The 19,244-nt window shown below is 40.8% G+C and overlaps 1 protein-coding gene across 3 annotated transcripts in view; it reads left to right on the forward strand.

Annotated features, from left to right (window-relative positions):
- The window catches only part of MGA (MAX dimerization protein MGA), a 70,767-nt gene that overhangs the window by 47,015 nt on the left and 4,508 nt on the right, over nt 1-19,244 (forward strand). For 2 of the 3 annotated variants that reach the window (XM_075192865.1, XM_075192866.1), the window contains exons 11-16: nt 1,636-1,782; nt 4,857-4,917; nt 5,052-5,518; nt 6,327-6,573; nt 14,778-15,422; nt 16,312-16,605. In XM_075192865.1, coding sequence (XP_075048966.1) covers nt 1,636-1,782; nt 4,857-4,917; nt 5,052-5,518; nt 6,327-6,573; nt 14,778-15,422; nt 16,312-16,605 — 1,861 coding nt within the window. The remainder of the gene's footprint in view (nt 1-1,635; nt 1,783-4,856; nt 4,918-5,051; nt 5,519-6,326; nt 6,574-14,777; nt 15,423-16,311; nt 16,606-19,244) is intronic. The other variant, XM_075192867.1, reaches the window with a different exon arrangement.

Below are 19,244 nucleotides of genomic sequence, written 5' to 3' on the forward strand. Positions count from 1 at the left end.
AATGTCTCGCAGTGTCCCCCAATGGCGGGAAATGTTTACTTTTAGTCATTTCCATAGAAGATGCTAAAATGTACTGACCCCTACACAGCACTTAAAGCAAATTGAGCTGGTGCTGCCTCCAAATTTCATTAATCTTACATGAGTTGAACACTATGTAAATCTTTATAACTGGATTTGCTGATGTTTAGTACATAATGTAGATTCTCTAGCTATTCACAAAATATAAAGCTATTCCCCATTCTGTGTCATCTTCCTATTTTGTTTGGAGCATTGTGAGGCTATCTGTATTTATATTCCTCATCAGTAGTGTTGTTGCAGTAGTAATAGTAGTGTAATATTTTAGATATTCATTTATGTGGTCCTATACGCTGAAGGTTTATTTTCATGGTGGAGACCACAAACCTTGACTTGCCATTCTCAGACTGAGCCTCAAGTAGAAATTAATGATACCTGTGAAAGTATGTTCTGGGAATATTCTATTCTACCTCTATTTTTGTAAAAGTTTCAAAATGCTTTTCAGCAAAGAGATCTCTTACTATTGTAACAATGTATCCCAACCAAAATCCATCAACTCCTGGTTTTAGAAAGATACCCATTTATACATTATACAAAGTGTCTTATCTGATTTCACTCCTGTACCACCCAATAGGGAGTTTTCTGCACCCAAGATGCAGATAGCCTGTATGATAAGTGGGGCTAAGTTTCTATTTGATTTTCCCCTTCAAAAGGGCCTGCAAAGGTGTGCATCATTGAAGTCCACTTACTCTTATCAGATACTTTTGCAAGCTATTATTAGAGGGATCCCAAAACCACTCTCTAAGATGTACCAACTGAGGTGCATAATAATACAATATAAAGTTGTGAAGTGCCAGCCCACCAGATGCACACTATCTATGTAATAGATGTCATTTAATTATAGCTCTACTGTTCGCTCAGACCGGATACATGCTGTTAAATTTTTAGAAAGTTATGCATAGGTATACAGACCGGCGAATGCTGGAATGCCTTTTAGTTTTAGTTGAATTATCATTTTTCTTCAATTCTACTTGTTAACATGAGGGACATTGTTTTTTCCATGTGTGGGTTTTTATATGTAGGAATTCAATCAAAGGGGTAATGTTATGCGGAATATAATCTGCTGGGATATTGGATATTCAGATCCTAAATATTTAAATTTAGTGACCCATTGCAAAAATAGGAATGTGTAAACTGTTGTGGATAGTGCCTCTGAACTGGAAAATTAATTGACTTTGTCCAATAAATTTTAAGGCCAGAAAAAAATCTGACCCCTCCTCCACTGGCAGCAATGTTTTAAGAGAGTCACTTGGGTCAGTTAGGAATTGCTAAGCCACGGAGACCCATATAGTTTCTAATTATATATGCTGGATGTTCTATGGCCAGAGCAAACAGCAACCTTGACAGTGTGCCAATGCCTAATAATAATTTATTGGAAACCTGCCCATTTACACGTATCCTCCCAGCAGGGCAGAATACAGTAATTAGACCCATTTAATAAAGTTGAGACTTATACCGAATTTCTCCCATAGTTAGCCTTAGCTGCATCTAGAATCCTATCACTGTCATTACTATTCATTTCCATTGTTAGCATCTAAGCATCACTGCATCAATTCACAGGTCAATCTGGAAGAAATGGATCCGGTCTATTTGTATTTTGACAGCATGATGACATGTGCTCGAGTCAGGGCATATGAACATAAAGCACCAGGTGAAAAAGCCAAGAAAGGCCAGTGTATAATCGATGGCTCTGACACCACTGGAAAGGTGAGCTGTTGCTTATTAACATAATTATAAACAAATCCATTTAAAAAAACTATTTTCAGGGTACATATGTTTTAAATATTTGTGGACAAAGTATGGGTTCTGTTTTGTCCTGTATTCTGTTTCTTTAATTTTTGAATTGGTTGACTTTTACGCATATTATTTATAATTAAGGATTTCTGTTTTAGCCTAAAAAAGGACAACCCACTGAGGCTTACCTGCCATTTTCAGTTAAATAGCCTGAAATTTGATTTTTCAGGGACTTGACGAAACTAGATGGAGTCAGTATGAGTGGCAGGTCAGCTCAGGAACTTCACCACAGTGCTAATCCTTTCAGTACAGCCGTATTTATAGGACGCAGGTAGGAGCTTGGTAAAATTGTTGAGCTGATATGCCGCGAACACCGGCTTCTTCAGGCTTCACTGAGCAAAACATTATCTCTTCCGGAGCCTTCAGCTTGTCTGATAAAGAGTCGGTCCGCCTCCCTTCTTCTCCTCAACCAATTTGTGTGTCTCCTCGCAAGGCACCTTGTAGCTTTCCCTGGCAACTCTTTCCTGACCAGGAGTGGACTAGGATGTCAGTCATATGACCGAAATAAGTAGAATCTATTTATCTGCTAATTAAAGGTATTTTGAGTGGCGGGCGAGTCAAATCATGAAGCATGGAGTAAAACTTAGACAGAGGTAGACTGAGACGAGAGACTGGAGAGGAAATAGAAAATATCACAGAAGGTGGAAAAATGAAAATGGTACATAGATTCATTTGCGTTTAGTTTACCCTCTTCCCTGGCACTCTCCTATCTCCCTGGGATTCTGACCCTACTTGATTTTAATAAGACTGGTTTAAGATTAAAACAATGTAAACGCCAAATGTATGATTTATTTATTTTTTAATATATGTTTATGGTACATTTAATTCAGTAGCACTGAACAACACTTTTTTTTCATTCTCTCCTCGTCTCGCAAACCCTCTCCCATGTATGCATGTGTGGGCAAGTTCAAAGTGAGAGGGCGTTTGCCAACATGTACCCAATCTGATTATTTGTATATTGACTCCAGTCAAACTGCTGGAGGAAGATCATTTTGTCAAAAAGTTTCTTCAGATAGTTGTCTATGGAATTTCACCAGACACTGTAAAATAGGGTGTAAGATAGAACTGCGCCACATAAAGAAACTTCTCTTTCCTTATTGAGGTAATAATTTGCTGCTGGTAGCAGTTTCTTTCCCATTGCACATCAGCACATGGCTCAATGACAGATCCCAGAGCTCGAACAGGACTGGAGTGCAGCGCTGAGACTTCATGTTGGACGGAAAGGAAATGTCATCTTTGTGTCTATCCTAGTTTATGAGTAAAACTTTGCTAGAAACCAGGTTTTGCTTCCAGAGGATACACTGAAGGAAAGGTTGAAGCAAAGTTTCAGCTGTAATTAATAAATAAAATGAGGGTGCCATGCACAAGAGTTCAAACTGATTTTTGTTAAAGGCGGCCTAGGCTTCACTGGTTTCTATACTTAAACGGTATGTACCGAATGCCAATTTTCCAACGGACTCCCCTTTTATGTTTGAGCCATTATTATCAGAATGCTTATGAGATTGTTTACTTTAACAAATTATGAACTGGTTCCACCAACATTACCATTCATTAAACCTGTGGTGCTCAACTTGATTGTTATTATATTTGTAGCAGAAAACCATATTATGAGTGTGTCATCGTTCTGGGATCCTTAGTGAAGCGTTTCCCATGAAAAAATGTATTCCGTATTTTGAGAATTGAAAGACCCCAAAAAACATTATGTGTGTGTATATAAATATACATAAATGTAGTAGGAAAATAGGGCATATTGAGTATGTTTGTATGGTTTGTACACTTTTCCTATACAGTCTTGTTACTTCTACCCATTTCACACTTTCCCCTAGAAGTCTTGTCTACTCAAGTTTTTTTCCAATACTTAAGGAATCTATAATCCACAAAGATTTCTACTCAATAGTTTAATACCAAAACTAGATATTATAGTATACACATACACCTGTTATAAATAACTGCAATGTCTCTAAATATATAAATCAAAGTATTTTACTTACAATTCATATTATACACATAAATTCAGCTAAAATTTTAGACTCATTCAAGACAATGATACAAAAATTAACTTTTTTCACTTGTTTTTTTTTACTTTACATTAATTTTCAACAATTTAACTGTATCTTCTCTACGTGTCTGCCTCCACTTTCTCTTTCTATGTAATTGTTTGGTATAGTAGTTTTCAAGAAAGAGATAAATCAGCAGTAATTATAACAGACGACACCCACAAATAGCAAGTTATAATTAGGTATTGACACTCAAGGTACAGATAAAGCAACAGTTGGTATTGGACAGCAGTCACTGTATCATCAATAGTTGCAACAGTTTAGTTAGAGTAATTGTAATTGGGTAGCTACGTAGTATAGTTAAAGAGTAGTAGCCGTGTAGGTTATATGCTCGGGGGGTGGGGGCGGGAATGAAGAAGTGCTGCAGCAGTGCCTTGCACTTAGAGGGAAGAGAAAGCTTGGAATTCCAAAACCAGGCTTATGTAGCCTAGACTTGGATACCCAGCTGTCTTTGCGTCCTCATGTGCATGATGATGTCACCACACACACGAAGATACTCCATGTCAGTCAGGTGCGATCAGGTGCGATTATGTCCATTGTGTAAACCAGCTTAAGCTTTGGAGCTATGCAAGTGCGGCACACTGTATGCGAGCATGGTGTTTGCGTAGGCAATTGGAGGAGAAGGGGGGGGACCCAATTCACCCCCCTAGCTATGACATTAGGGCAGTCCCAATTTATGGTACCTGAAAAGACGGGGCTTCCTAATTTAAGCTGTGCCGCTGTATAAATGTGTCCATAGTACATCATGGGTGTGGCCAACTTATGTCCTGTCTTCTGCAATGTTAGGAAGTATGGTGTTACATTTTTTTTTCAATTTAGCATGGAAATTTTAACTTAAGATTTGGAACATTATTCATTTTGTGCCGATAAACTGCCTTAAAGCGTGTTTATTGTTGCCACACACATTTAATTGTATACTTTTGTTTTTAGGAGCATGACTACAAATCCATCAAAAAGAGAGAGCGGGAGATGGAAGACACAGGAGAGGATGGTAAATTTGTGGAGCTTTATGATTTTGTATTTATATAATGCTTTTCTTACAAACATGATTCAAATAACTGTTCTCTCAGCATTTTTGCTTGCATTTGTTTTTCTGCTTATTCTCTGTTTCCTTCACTTATGCAGAAGTTGTAGACAAAAGGTGCAGAAAAGTAGACAACAATGGTCCCACTAAGTTAATTGAGATTATGTCGGACTGCAGCTGGGAACAGGATCGTAGCAAAATCCTCAATATTGTGTCACAGCACATGAATAACCGAGAACCTCAGTCCTTTAAGGTGGGCAGCTTCAATATTGAGCTTATGTCTGAGAAGAAGAGTGAAGATAAGTCTATGTCTTCTACAACTTCTTCTCGAGTGAAAATCTCAATGGCACCAGGACAGAAGACAGATCAAGCATCTGCAAAGCCTCCTGTACAGTGGGGGGCTGAAAGTGTGAAACTCCCAGACGAAAAACCCCACGATATCTGTGCTGAAAAAGAAACAAAGTCTCATGGTGGAAAAGGTCTGCCATTCTACACCAAAGTCATTCCAGCAGGCAAGCTGGTGGCTCGATTGAAGAACTCCACCATCAATCAGGCAGATCTAATTCAGGTAATGCCAGTTTATATTGATTTCTTGTCTTGTCTTGATTATATGTCTTACATGGAGGTTTCTAATGCATAGTGATTACCCGAATACCAGACCCTAGCCTAACACTTAACATGGCAACAAATATATCTGGTTTAAACTGAATATAGTGGTAGGAAACAAGCCTGAAGCAAGTATCAAACTTTAGACCAGGCCCGTCCAACCTGTGGCTCTCCAGGTGTTGTGAAACTACAATCCCCATTATGATTTGCAGTAGATAGCCAGCCGATAGCTGGCAAAGCACGCTGGAACTTGTAGTTTCACCACACCTGGAAAGCCACAGGGCCAGGCCTGCTTTAGATAAAGCATATGTCCATTACACCTGCAGGGCAATTCAGCATCTCAGGGCTTTTTTGTACTGGGATTAATAGGCCAGGAGTTGTCTTAAGCAGCTATTTGACCTCCAATTGACAGCTAGGGTCCAGACATTTTTAGCTATAAGTTCAGGACACAGACAGGACATGTTTTAGGGCATATTTAACACCCAAACAGGAACAATTGTTTAATGAATAATGAACTAAATTAAAATCTTTTCAATTTAGTGTATTAGAAAATATATATTCCAACCCCACTTCTGCATCATGTTTGCTTTTTCACTCCCCATTTTCTGAAATGAGACTTGATTAGGTAGGTAATAGCTAAAGTTATGGCCACTTTGGCAAGACATCAAGAGTAGCCTTTTGCAGCTGTTCTGTACTTTCTTTAATTTGCTAAAATGTGTACAAATGCTTTTGAAATTCCTTTATTACTCTTATTATTTTCAATATTACAGGTCAATGGCAAAAGTTACCCTCAAGCCAAATTGCTTTTGGGTCAAATGGGAGCACTTCATCCGGCTAATAGGCTTGCAGCTTATATTACACACAGACTGCGGCCTAGCCTCTTCCACCTATCTAAACTGAGTGAGATCAATGTGAAAATGGCTGCCAAAAAGCCTCCACTAGATTCTGCTACTGATGGGAATTCAAAGGACATCATGGCTGTAGAGAAAACAGCCACTTCACAGCAGACTAACAGTGGTATGTATAAATAGTGCTGCAATATTAGATTGCTTAGAGATTCTCTTCTTTACAATATATATCTTTTAATTGCCTTCCCCCTTCTCTCAAATAGTAGGAGAAAAGAGATAAGGGGAGGGGGGGGGGTTACCTCCACCAAAGAACTATTTAAGGGAAGTATGGAATTGTATTAAATTGGAGAACCCCTTTTAAAGATTTTAAAAAAAATTAAGCTGCAAGAGGGGGTGCAGAAACTTTACTTATACATGTTTCAGGGAAACAACAATGCTCACTTTAGATTGCCTGGTGTCCTTTTGCTTTCACATCCCTATCATCATTCTTTTATCACACATTTTGTTTCTTGTTTTCCTTTTTTCAATGGATATTTTTAACACCCAGTTGTGCAGCATTTTACTTGGCTGCCTGGATTGGCAGCTCTGAAGTTTGGCTAAGGTACCCTTCCTTTCTCCACTAGGCTGGCGTACCACGCTAAATTAGGAAGTTTTCTCACAATGACTCGACATCCAGTTTTCTGAAACCCCCTTATCTGGCTCTGCAAAATCATCCTGGGAAACAGTGTTGCATCTCTTCCATCTTCTATCTGCAGGACATGCACACATTCAGGCTGTCCAGAAAGTTGCTTGGATGCGAACTTTAATAAGAACTCTTCAACATTGTCAAAGATAACCCTGAAAAAGATTGAATTTGTGGGGGTTATCTTTGACACTCAGACTGTAAGACTATCTCTCCCACCAACAAGACTACATAAACTAATATCATCCACTATTCAGTTCCTAATACAACCCAAAGTGTCTGTCAATAATTATCTTCATCTTTTCCTTTGAACTGCAGACCTTACCTTCTTTCATGTTTTCACAAAAGATATTTTGCATGTCATTCCTCTTTTACGTGCCCCTTGTTGTGAGCATCAGTGATGGACCCAGTCATCACACCTGCAGACAAGGGAATCCTGACTGGTGCATACACTGATGGTGGAGTCACTGGTCTTGGCATAAACGTTCTCAAGGAGTTATCACCCCGAGGAAAGTGTTCCACATAATTTTCATTGAACAATTCTACATAAACCTCTATGGCAGCTCTGCAAGAAGTCTCAGAAACCATGCAGTGGCCAGAAAGCATCATATTCATGAGATCTCAGCAGTCTTTATGTCTTGGAAAATCAGAAAGCTGTTGTTCTAAGCCACAACACGCTGAGCCCAGAGTAAATTGTGATGTTTTCAACAAGTGATGAGTTGCTGAGGTCTTCGAAGCTTAGCTCTAATGACATCTCTGGACAGCCATAAGTTACCAGTTTACTATGCTTGGGCAGGGAACCACATGCCACATTTGTGAACACCTTGGTTATTCCCTGGTGGTTTCTGTGGTTTATCTTTTTCCAGTGACTTAATTTCTTCTGTGAGTCATATGCAATCTCAAAATATAAATTGTTCATGCTATCCTGGTCGCACCAATGTGGCAGAGACACTCATGATACTTAGATCTTGTCATCATGTTTTGTCGGCTACTGCTTCAACATATTATGCAAAGCTGCACATTGTTGAGATAATAATACTGGGTGGTCCATAAGTGTGGAAACACGCTTTTAAAAACGTATACAAATAAGAGTTTCCATAAAGATGGCCGCCATACTGGCCACAAACCCCAAAAAGTTTTCCACCACACCCAGACCATATGTGTAGACACTGGATTAATATTTCCTTACTTATTTCCGTTTTAAAAGGGCGTTTCCACACTTATGGAGCACCCTGTGCAAACAAATTACGTACAATGACAAGAAACAGAAGGAAAAGATTGCCCTGACCAAACTAGGAGGTGTGAGTAACCATTGATATATAAGATAGTGGACTAACAATTGGTGCGGAAAGTCAATGTGGGTACTGCAAGATCCTGCAATAATATAGCAGCCATTGGTGTCTGCTTTTCTGTGCGTTTGCAGGAGGTGTGGTATGGTTGGAATGAGGAGCGTGTAAGGCGAGACATGAAACATTAACAAGTCTTCATGGAATTCTTAAGACAACTTTTGGGAACCATGACCATCTTTCACCATTTACAGTAACCAAAACTAGCCATCTTCTCTGCATGGCAGATTTATAAATTGGGAGTATTGTCCTGTTAGGAACCATATTAGAATTTTCTAGCAAATAAGGCAGGGCTATGCTCTGTTCCCTCAATATCATCCAAAGTAGTGAATTCCAACAATAGTAAGAAAATTGTCATTTCCGTTGTTTTATCCTCACCAATGAACGGGAATACCTTAGAACATACCTTAGAAGCACAGAGCCCGTTCTTGGTCTATGTGCCATATACAGAGACCCTCCTTCATGGTTGTTTTTTCATAGGGTGTGTAAATTAATTTGCCAGATGGGTGATGCTCATTATCAATTTTTCATACAACTGTTCTGAACAGCAGCGTGGAGCTCTTTTTTTGCATGCAGGTTCTGCATCTTGGACCTGCCATATTAGTAGTTTTAGGCCTCACTTTTATGACCTCTTCATGTATTCAATACGTTTTGCAGACCATTATTCCTCATTCTTTGTTGGCTCTTTTTTTTTTCTGGTTAATTTTTAAAAATGTTTTTTTGTTTGTCTTTCCACCCATTTCTTTTTTAATAACTTTGGGACGCCCCAATGTGTCTGTCTGCACTGACATAGGGCCCTGTAATGTCTGTGCAGTAAGACCTACCCGGTTTCAGACATGTTTCTTATTTTCGAATAGCTCCATTTCTACTGTATTGACTACATGTCCCGGCTTTGGGCACCACTGTCATAGGAATCCTTCGTTTTGATTAGCAGAGCGAAAATAAGAGTTGGGTTAAATAAAGCTTTAGTATTGGATCACCCTGCCTCCCAAGAAAAAGTTTTCAGTGATGACCTTGCCTTAGATTTTCTTTCTCGACTCATCGTGCGGATGAAACATATATTTGGTGCTTGTTCTTTCACTGTTTTGTGTCAAATGTTTCTTTTAATGTATTTAAAATTGTCTAAGCAGTAAAATATATTCTGAGCTAAGCAACAAATATTTGCACTTTATTTTAGGTCATAACTTTTTATAAACCGCCTGTGGCCTTTATCATTATAAATAAACTGAGGTACCTTTCACAAGGGAGAGGCAGCAAGTGTTCTTGTAGATATCAAATTTGAACCTCTGATTAGTAAAACTGATACATTTTGTATTTCGCAACAAACTTTTTTTTTCTCTTCCATCCAATCTGGGGTCACTGCCACGATGGGGTGTATGAGAGGACTAGGAATTGGCATTTAAATAGTTAACTAATTGTTTAATGTAACCTGTTGACAGGACTCTTTCCCTCTGCAAACCCCTGTAGCTCCCTTTTTTTTTTTTTTAAGTGCCCATGGAGTCGGGCTTATTTTTCTCTGCTCTGTACTGTTTTTTTTTCTCTTTTAACAGTTTAGTTTTATCTTCTTTTATTTCACAATTTTTCTTTACTTTAGTTAGGTCTGTGTGCGTATACACTGAGTACAGTACTGGGGTGCCTGTTAGTGTTTACACTGACTGATCTGCAGTCAGCCAGCTCTACGTGGCTGCCTCTTCTTTTTAAGTGATGACAGCGGCTTCAGCTTAGATTCCAACATGGCGCCCGCCATATCAAATCCCCCTCTCAAAATAAGACAGGGGACCTCAGATTATCTTGCCATGGAATGATGCAAAGGCATTAAAGCGGCAAGGAGAAAAGCCATGTTGCTGGCTTACAGTAATAAGTCAACTCACACGGTATGACTGGAAGCCACAAACGGCACAGCAGTAGGGGGAGAAGGATGCCTGAACATAGTGTCGCCCCCATTCCGCTCATCAGTGTACTTGGTACATTCTTAAGGCAGGAAAGCAAACTACTTTGTCAGCAGTACAACCCTGAGAGGATTATTAAGGAGTGTGTTCTGCTGTTATACTTGCTGACAGGCTTCTCTGCTCCTGACTACATTGACTATCCTAGAGGGCTAAGTACATTGTTGAATTCTTGTATTATTGTCTACTGTTGTAAACTGTATATATATCACTGTATATATTCATATTTCAAAGTTATTACACAGTGTGTGATATCGGTAGCAAATTAATTATATATCACAAGAGTCTTCTTTTCAATAGCAGACTACAGACCTGCCACCAGCTAGCAATGAGCTCTGTGTGATTTTTCTTTTTTCCTACTTTCTGTTAGGAACCCCTCCAGCCGGCACAACACAACCCGGAGTCTACTCTGCCAGTCAGGTGTTCACTGGAGCCCCTGATGGTGGGGACAGACTGGGCTGCAGACTGACAGAGGGTCGTGAAGTGTGTACCGGCTGGGGAGAACCCAGGCAAGAAGAGTCAGGTCCACGCAGAGTTTGGTCAAAGGCCGGCAGCAGGTAACAGTAATGATGAACAAGCTGAGGTCAGAGGTCACAGGCAAAGTAGCAGAACGGGTAAACAAGCCAAGGATCAGGGTCACAGGAAACACAAGCGAAAGTCCAATACGAAGCCAAGGGTCATACACGGGAAGTCAAACGTAGATACAGGATACAGGGACTGGAACAAGCAGGTCAGCAGACTGGAGCACAGAAGCTATAACCGGCAATGAGGCAGCAGACCTCATTGCCTTAAGTACAGACACAGACCAATCAGCAGTTGAACACACTCCTGCAGGCTAATTTACTAGTATCCAGCAGGGTCAATCAGGGCTTGCCCCTGACCTACACAGTTGCAGGCTAATGCCTGTTAATAAGCCTAATCAGCCCACAGGCTGCCTGCTATGCGCATGCGCCCGGCTACCAGCACCGCCAGGACGCAGCGCTAGTGTACTAGCGTCTGGCCGTTGCCCTGGTAACGGCCGGACAGGAAGAGGAAATGACGTCCCGGTCGTCAAGGTGACGGCTGGGGCGCATGAGAAGCGAGCCGCGGCGGCTGTGAGTACCGCCGCGGCTCGTGACACTTTCATAAATTGGATTTGCAGTATTACTGGTGTTTTCACCATCTTCACAACTTGCGGATCTAGTAGAATCAGCCTGAAAACAACTGGATCGAAGATTCTGCATCCCTAGTAGGTTCCCTGGTTGTGACCCATTGCCAGTTGATGAGATGGCCTACTGGGAATAGGTGTCTAAGGTGGATACACCAGTAGCAAGGTTGGCCCACCATACTACACTTCTTTGCAGTCAGTACCGTTCTTAGGGGCCGCTGAACCAGGTAAAGTTGAGGGTTTCCTGAAGTCCATTTATGTGGCAGCGGGTTCTTCGTTTCGCCTGATGCTGTCCTCAGCATGGGAAGCAAGGGCTATGGAATCCAGGTCCAACCAGCTGGCAGATGGTTTTCAGAACTCTGAAGTACTTCCCCTGGCTCTGCATTTAAAAGAGACTTCTGGTTATCTTTGAGACTGCTCAAAACGGGGCGTCTGTTTCTTCTTCTGTCTCGGCATCGGTGCTTACGGCCAGAAAGGACTCTCTGAATGCGCTCCTGGGACGCAGATGCTGAGTGAAAAAAGTTCCCGAAGCTCTTCCTTATTTGGGTTAACTCATCTTTGGCCCAGAATTGAATAACATGATCAGTCAGGCCACAGGAGGCAAAAACACATTCCTTCTGGTGAATGCCCCCAAACCCCGGGTCCCTGGGTTTTGAGACTTTCTACAGCTCTTTTGGGGTGGTGTGTTCACCAGGATTCAGCCTTCCAGAGGTGTAGACCCTTTGCAGCCAGGGGTCACTCCCAGTGAGATCCTCCTTTTCTGCGAAGTGTCCAGTGTCCAAGCTTCCTGATGAGCCTGCAGGCTGCGAGACTGGGGGGTACGGAAACCAAAACCAATGGGCTGATTCCTCCCCGCATCGCTGGATCTTGGTGATCATACCAAGGGGTTACATGATCGATATTTGGGATCGGGCCCCAAAAGCTTCTTTGCCTTTTCTCTTCCACCAGACACAGTGAAAAAATCAGCAATGCTCCAGGCAGTCACTTCACTTATTTCGGCAGGAATAATCTGCCGGTTTCCGTAAGGTTGGGGTTCTACTCCAACCTCTTTCTGGTCTCCAAGCCAGACAGATCCTTTCGTCTGATCCTGAATCTCAGGGCCCTCCACCTGCATCTCCGAGGAGACACATTCCAAATGGAATCGATAAGATCAGTAATCAACAGGTTGGAGCCGGACCAGTTCTTTCCCTCCATTGACATCCGAGATTCTTCACTTTACGTGTTAATCTGGGAGGGTCATCAGTCCCTCCTCAGGTTTTCAGTGGGGACTACCACTTTCAGTTCCTGGTGCATCCGTTTAGTCTCTCCACGGCGCCACAGGTCTTCACAAGGATCATGGCGGTTATGGCCGCTTGGTTGCCTACCCTGGGGGTACGCATCGTCCATTACCTAACAAATGGAAACACAGTAGCAGTGCTGATTGTTAGTATTAGGGGGTTAATTTAAAAACAACAATTCATACCACGGTAGGATACAGAATAGTCGGCCACACCAAAGACAAATAAATACTAAAAAGTTTAATAGGGTATATTGAATAAATCACAGTTAAAAAGAAATATTATCAGAATCAAAAACATAATCATAATAAAAACTGATATGCAGCATCCATATGGAGACCGGGAGAGTCCGTATTATGTCCTGGTAAGCATGTAGCAGTCTGAGATAGAAATAGTAACTGAATGATGCTCCTGGAAATTACAGTAATTGCAACAAATTAAGATGATTGAAAATACTTAGCGGAGTCTGGCTGTATCTTCCTATATCAAGTGTTTATAGAAAGCAACCTCATGGGGTAAAAGGTTCCGTACAGAGCGACACTCTCTAAGTATGATGGTATTGAGCTGAGTCAAATCGTGCAGGTCTCTGTCCAGGTGCTTCGAGACAGCAGCCGTCTTGGAACTTGCTTGTAGGAATGAGAGAGTACACTTTTTCACTCCCCAATCACAGCAGTGCTGTCAGATTTGTATATCGCCACAGATGCAATTGGAGGAACATATATATACACAGTATTCTGCATAAATTGTTTCTAATCCTAGGACATATATATTGGCGGTCTCAGCAACGAATATAGAGTAATTGACTGACACGTTTCGTCTGTAATGACTTTTTCAAGGATAGTAAAGCTCTCTGTTCAGTCCTTCCTTAAATAGGGCAGGTGAGTCTAAATCCTATCATTCAATCCATCTCATTATAAACAGCAGATGATACACAATTCACAAACGTGCACCAGAGCGTTATATTAAAAACAACAAGCACACAAATTCTAAATATATTTTTACTGTCCTTGGTAACAGCCGATATTACAAAAAACATATAAATATAACCATTTTGATGAAGATCATATTCCAAATAATATAATTATGGTCCGTTACCTGGATGATTTCCTGATCAAGGTGTATTCGGATCTACTCTTAAAACAGCTTCTCTCTCTCACCATCTTGGTGCTGGACAAACACAGTTGGATTATCAACTTTCAAAACTACTTGCCAACGCATGGTATTCCACGCATTGTATAAGTCCACTATCGGGCATCCCTATGTGAGATCGACCTGTGCCCAGTCGTATTATCGCACCTTCCACCACTCTGTGGGTGCCCCCTGGGCTGGACACAAAGGGGTTTTGATGGATCAGCTCTGCTAGGCCGCCGTCTGTCCTCTGTCCACACATTTTACCTAGTTTTTTATCGGTTTGATGTTTTTGCATCTCTTGACGCAAGTTTTGGGTACAGTATTTTGCATGTCCAATTGTCAGGGAGTACAATCCCTTAAGGAGCTATTTTAGAAGGTCTCTATGGTAGCAGTATCCCCCAGATTGGATGAAATAGAAAAGAGGTTTTTTATACTTACAATAAATCCGTTTCTCTGATTCCATCCCTTTTGTTCTTCTGCTGTTGGTTGCTTGTTTTGTTCCCCTTCCTTGGGGCTTTTTAATTACAGGGGGTTGTAGAGGGGAGGAATCCTGTCAACAGATTACAGTTAACTATTTAAGTGTCAACTTCTGGTCCTCCTCATACAAACCCATGGTGGCAGTGTCCCCCAGATGGAATCAGAAACGGATTTATTGTCAGTATAAAAATACACTTATTTAGCGTAGATTTTAGTTTTGATAATGTAGTGGTAATTTATGCATGGGATTAGTTAAATAGAATAGCTGGTAGTCATATTATCTGGTTTGCCCTAACATGCATCTATGCCAATATTAAAGACCAGTGTTGGTTAGGAGTTGCTGACCTACAGATTTTCTACTTTGCAGCTGCACAGTCCACGTCCACCACTCAGCTCACTCAATTTGTCAAAGATGAAGTTGGAACTCTCGATCAGAAAAGTCCTGGGGTCTCCTCTCCCAAACCCACCATACCTGGATCGCCAAAACTGACCACTCAATCTACTCGGTTATTTGTCACTTCTCCAGTAGCATCGGGAAAGCAAGCACCAGTGGTTGCCTACTCTTCTGCTGTGAACATGACATCTTTTTCTCCTCCATCACTCTCTTCAGTTGGTTTAGGCACTATTTCACCAATCGGAAATCAAGCTGCCTCTTCAAATCCAACCTTAATACCTGGAACAAAGCTGGTAACAAAAGACTCCTCTTTCTCCAACCAAGCAGTATTTGTATCATCAGCATCCAATGAAGCCATCCACACAATGACCTTAACATCTGGTCCTTCTACTAAAAAATCTATGTCAACATCATCCATACTGCCTTCAACTTTAGTTAAAGCTATAACTCCTACATTACCTACATCAACTTTCACCCTTTCCATGAATTCTGGTACTGATAAAAGCATTGCTACTGCAGTTGCAAAAAGCTTGGTAACTTCAACTGATGTCAAAACACATGGATCTGTTGCTCCTCTGGCTGGAACAAATATTGCACCCCCAATGACTTTGAAAACTGGTGAGATTTTAATTTTTTAATTCTGCCTGAGAGATTTGTTTTGAGACCATTTTCTGGTCCAATTTCTTTTAACTAATTAATCCATTACAACCATCCAGAAAGTGGAGTGTCTTTTAGATTATGTAAAACCTGAGTATGTTTGAGTCACTTTCTGACTTAAGACAAAACACCTTAAACCTTTCTCAACCCTTTCATCAGGTCTGACCAAGTGAAATCAAATATTTTGGTCACCAAAACATAATTTGTATTTTTATTTTGCTTATATAATTTAAGTCATTTATCTTCTTTGGAAGAATCAAACAGCAGGTGTCCTTGCAAAAAGGCAATCAAAGGACAATCCTATTAAGTGCTGTGAATCTTGCTGCTTTAGGCTCTATGGGCAATGGTGTTAAATGATGTGATCAGCTGGGGGCTGCCGAAATATCACACATTTTGCAATTGTAGATTTGTGATATTTTATAATTATTTTTTATATTGCGTAAATCTAGAGAACTCATTTTATAGAAGGTCTTCCAGTGAACACCAATAAATCTCCTAGGGCTAGGAGTGATGTTTACATTTACATTGCCGAAGCCATTTAGTTTTGTTAACGTATTTCTAATGTGTATCGCCTCTAGGTGAGATGCATTGTATTCACCACTACATACCATCTATCAATGAGTGGTATGATGCACATATAACAAATAATGCCCATATTCAGAGCTAGCAGCATCATCTTGTCATTATAAAAATTCATTATAGATGGCCTTCTACTTTGCACTAAAGGGAGTAAAACATGATTATGTGCATCCATTTAATTATCTCTCAATGTCTTAAAATGCTTGCTATTGTATATAACATTTATGTTTTGGAGTACATATACAGCTAATGTTTTTCTGTTTAATATTAGTTACTCCACCTTCTGTACCAACACAAAGACCCTCAAGCGTGAGCCCAGGTTTCGAAAAACGATTGGGCCCTCGACTGCTCCTAATACCAGTGCCCAGTGGTTCTCCTTTTCGTCCAGTACAGTGTGTGCAGACATCTCCTGGGCAGAAGGTGGTCTTACAGCCTATTAAGAGTCCTAATGGAGCTAACTTATTTAGACACCCTAATGGACAGATTATCCAGCTTGTGCCATTGCAACAAGTTCAAACCGGAAACTTTCAGCCAAGCAGCCAGCAAGTTGTCATCCGTAAACCAGGTACCAGGAATGTAAACTATGTATAAACAGCTCCTAATATGCTTTATTGATGCTTCTTTCACTTTCTCTTGAACTGGCACAGACAGCGGTCATATCACCACTAGCTTTAATTTTAAACTTGTCTAGTTACCTGTTTTATTAGTAGCATCCTATTTTCTCCTGCATTTGTTGCAGTCATCAGGTAAAAAAAGTATGTACAAGAACTTAACATCTCATCTTATCTCATCCTCTCTTATTCTCATCTCTGCAACTGTGCCTGTATTTGTTTTAAAAGTATTTAATAGGACTTTGTTAGTTGCTTAACCTGTGTTTAGTTGCTGCTCATTGAACCAATTTTATGACTCTGGTCTGGCTCTCAAATAGCCTGAGTAAGCCAAATAGTCCGCCCCCCCCCCCCCCCCTCTCCTCTTATCAGCTGTCTAATTAGCACAGATGTACCTTGTTTTGAAATCCGCCTCACTATAATTTACCATTTAGTCTGGTGGAGACTTACGTGGGGGCAGACGTGTGTTTTCTACACAGTGGTTTTCTCACAAAGTGTTTAGAAAATACAGTTAAGCAAGACATTAGACAAGTAGAACAAACATTGAACAACAATTGAAGATATCTAGAACTAACCTACATCTGCTGCAGTTTTTACTCTGCTACTTCTGATTGCACAGGACATTACACCTAGGTAAATCTTTTTAATTACTGTATTTGCTGCTATTTTCCTTTTAGATACCAATGTTTGCCAAATTATTTTTCTTACTTTATATTCATGGCATTATCTTTAGAACTATATCCTTCTTCACCCTTCCCGCAACACACACCTCTGTCCTCATTGCTCGTTCCTTACTTCACTCACCTCTAGTTAACTCATTAACTGTTGTCCTATTTAAATTCATTAGTTATAACCGCCCCACCCTGTCGCCAGAAACTAAAAGGACACACATCTTACAATCTTCTTTCCTATCTTTGTTTCTCCCTGCTTCTATTAGCTGGGGATATATCACCTAATCCACATCCCCCACACTTCTCCCACACACATGTATCTGAATGCTACCGAAATCCAGCAAACCTCAAACACATAACATGTCTCCCCTTTCTTCCAAAGTTCTTTAAATGCACCCTTTGGAATGCACGGTCTGTTTGTAACAAACTTACCTTCATACACGACCTCTTCCTCTCAAACAATCTCAACCTTATGGCAGTAACAGAAGAATGGCTCACACAATCAGACACTGCCTGACCTGCAGCCCTTTCACATGGTGGCTTCCATTACACCCACACCCGCAGACCTGGGGGCAGAAAAGGAGGTGGGCTTGGACTACTTCTCTCCCCATAGTGCACATTCACAGTTCTACCAAATGTCCCATCACTCACGTACACATCTTTTGAAGTACATACTGTTGAGATTTTTAATCCATGCTTTATGCGAATCGCTGTGATCTATCGCCCCCCCTGGACTCCACCAACAATTTCTTAAACATTTCTCTGCATAGCTCCCTCACTTCTTATCTTCTGACATTCCAACCATCATCATGGATGATTTCAACATCCCTATTGCTAATTCACGTTCCAACGCTGCTCCAAAACTGTTCTCTCTAACCTCCTCACTTGACCTCTCCCAGTGGATTGAATCCTCTACTCATTGGGATGCCATTGTCTTGATCTTGTTTTCTCTAGACTATGCTCCGTTTCTAATTTCCTTAACACTCCTTTCCCCCTCTCGGATCATCACCTAATTAGTTACCCGCTCACTCCTCATTCTTTAACCTCCCCGCTGCCTAACTCTTCCAAGCCTCCTCATACCCGCAGGAATATTAGCTCTATTATGAACAGTTTTCCACCTCTCTGCAACACCCTCTTTCCCCAATTTCTAAATTCGACACTGTTGACCACTCTCTCCTCATACAGATGCTACAATCCCTAGGTCTTCAAGACACTGTCCTATCCTGGTTCTCATCCTACCTATCTAATCGCTCTTTCAGTGTTAACTTTTCTGGAACAACCTCCACTCTTCTTCCTTTATCAGTTGGAGTACCACAAGGCTCAGTCCTAGGTCCTCTGCTATTCTCTATCTACTCCACTTCTCTTGGAAAACTAGTAAGCTCCTTTGGATTTCAGTATCATCTCTATGCGGATGATACACAATTTTATCTGTCCTCTCCTGATCTCTCACCATCTGTGTTGTCTCGTGTTACTGACTGTCTTTCTGCCATTTTGTCTTGGATGTCCTCTCGCCAACTCAAACACAATCTTTCAAAACCAGAATTAATATTCCCACTTAAAGATAGAGGCTTCCTGCCTGACATTTCTATTTCTGTTGACAACATGACCATAAATCTCACCCCGCAAGCTGCCTACGTGTAATCCTTGACTTGCAACTATCCTTTGTTCCCCACATCAACTCTATATATACATCATGCTGAATACATGTAAAAAACATTTCCAGAATACGTACATATCTCACACAAGACAAAGCAAAAACGTTAATTCATGCACTCATCATCTCCCGCATCAACTATTGTAATTCCCTCCTTACTGGTCTTCCCAAAATCAGACTCGAGCCCCTACAGTCTATTTTGCACGCAGCGGCTAAATTGATTTTTCTTACCAATCGTTTTTCACTAAAGCATACACCAAGCCGACAGCTA

The sequence above is a fragment of the Mixophyes fleayi genome, chromosome 12 (genome assembly GCF_038048845.1).
Source record: "Mixophyes fleayi isolate aMixFle1 chromosome 12, aMixFle1.hap1, whole genome shotgun sequence".
NCBI classification, from domain to species: domain Eukaryota; kingdom Metazoa; phylum Chordata; class Amphibia; order Anura; family Limnodynastidae; genus Mixophyes; species Mixophyes fleayi.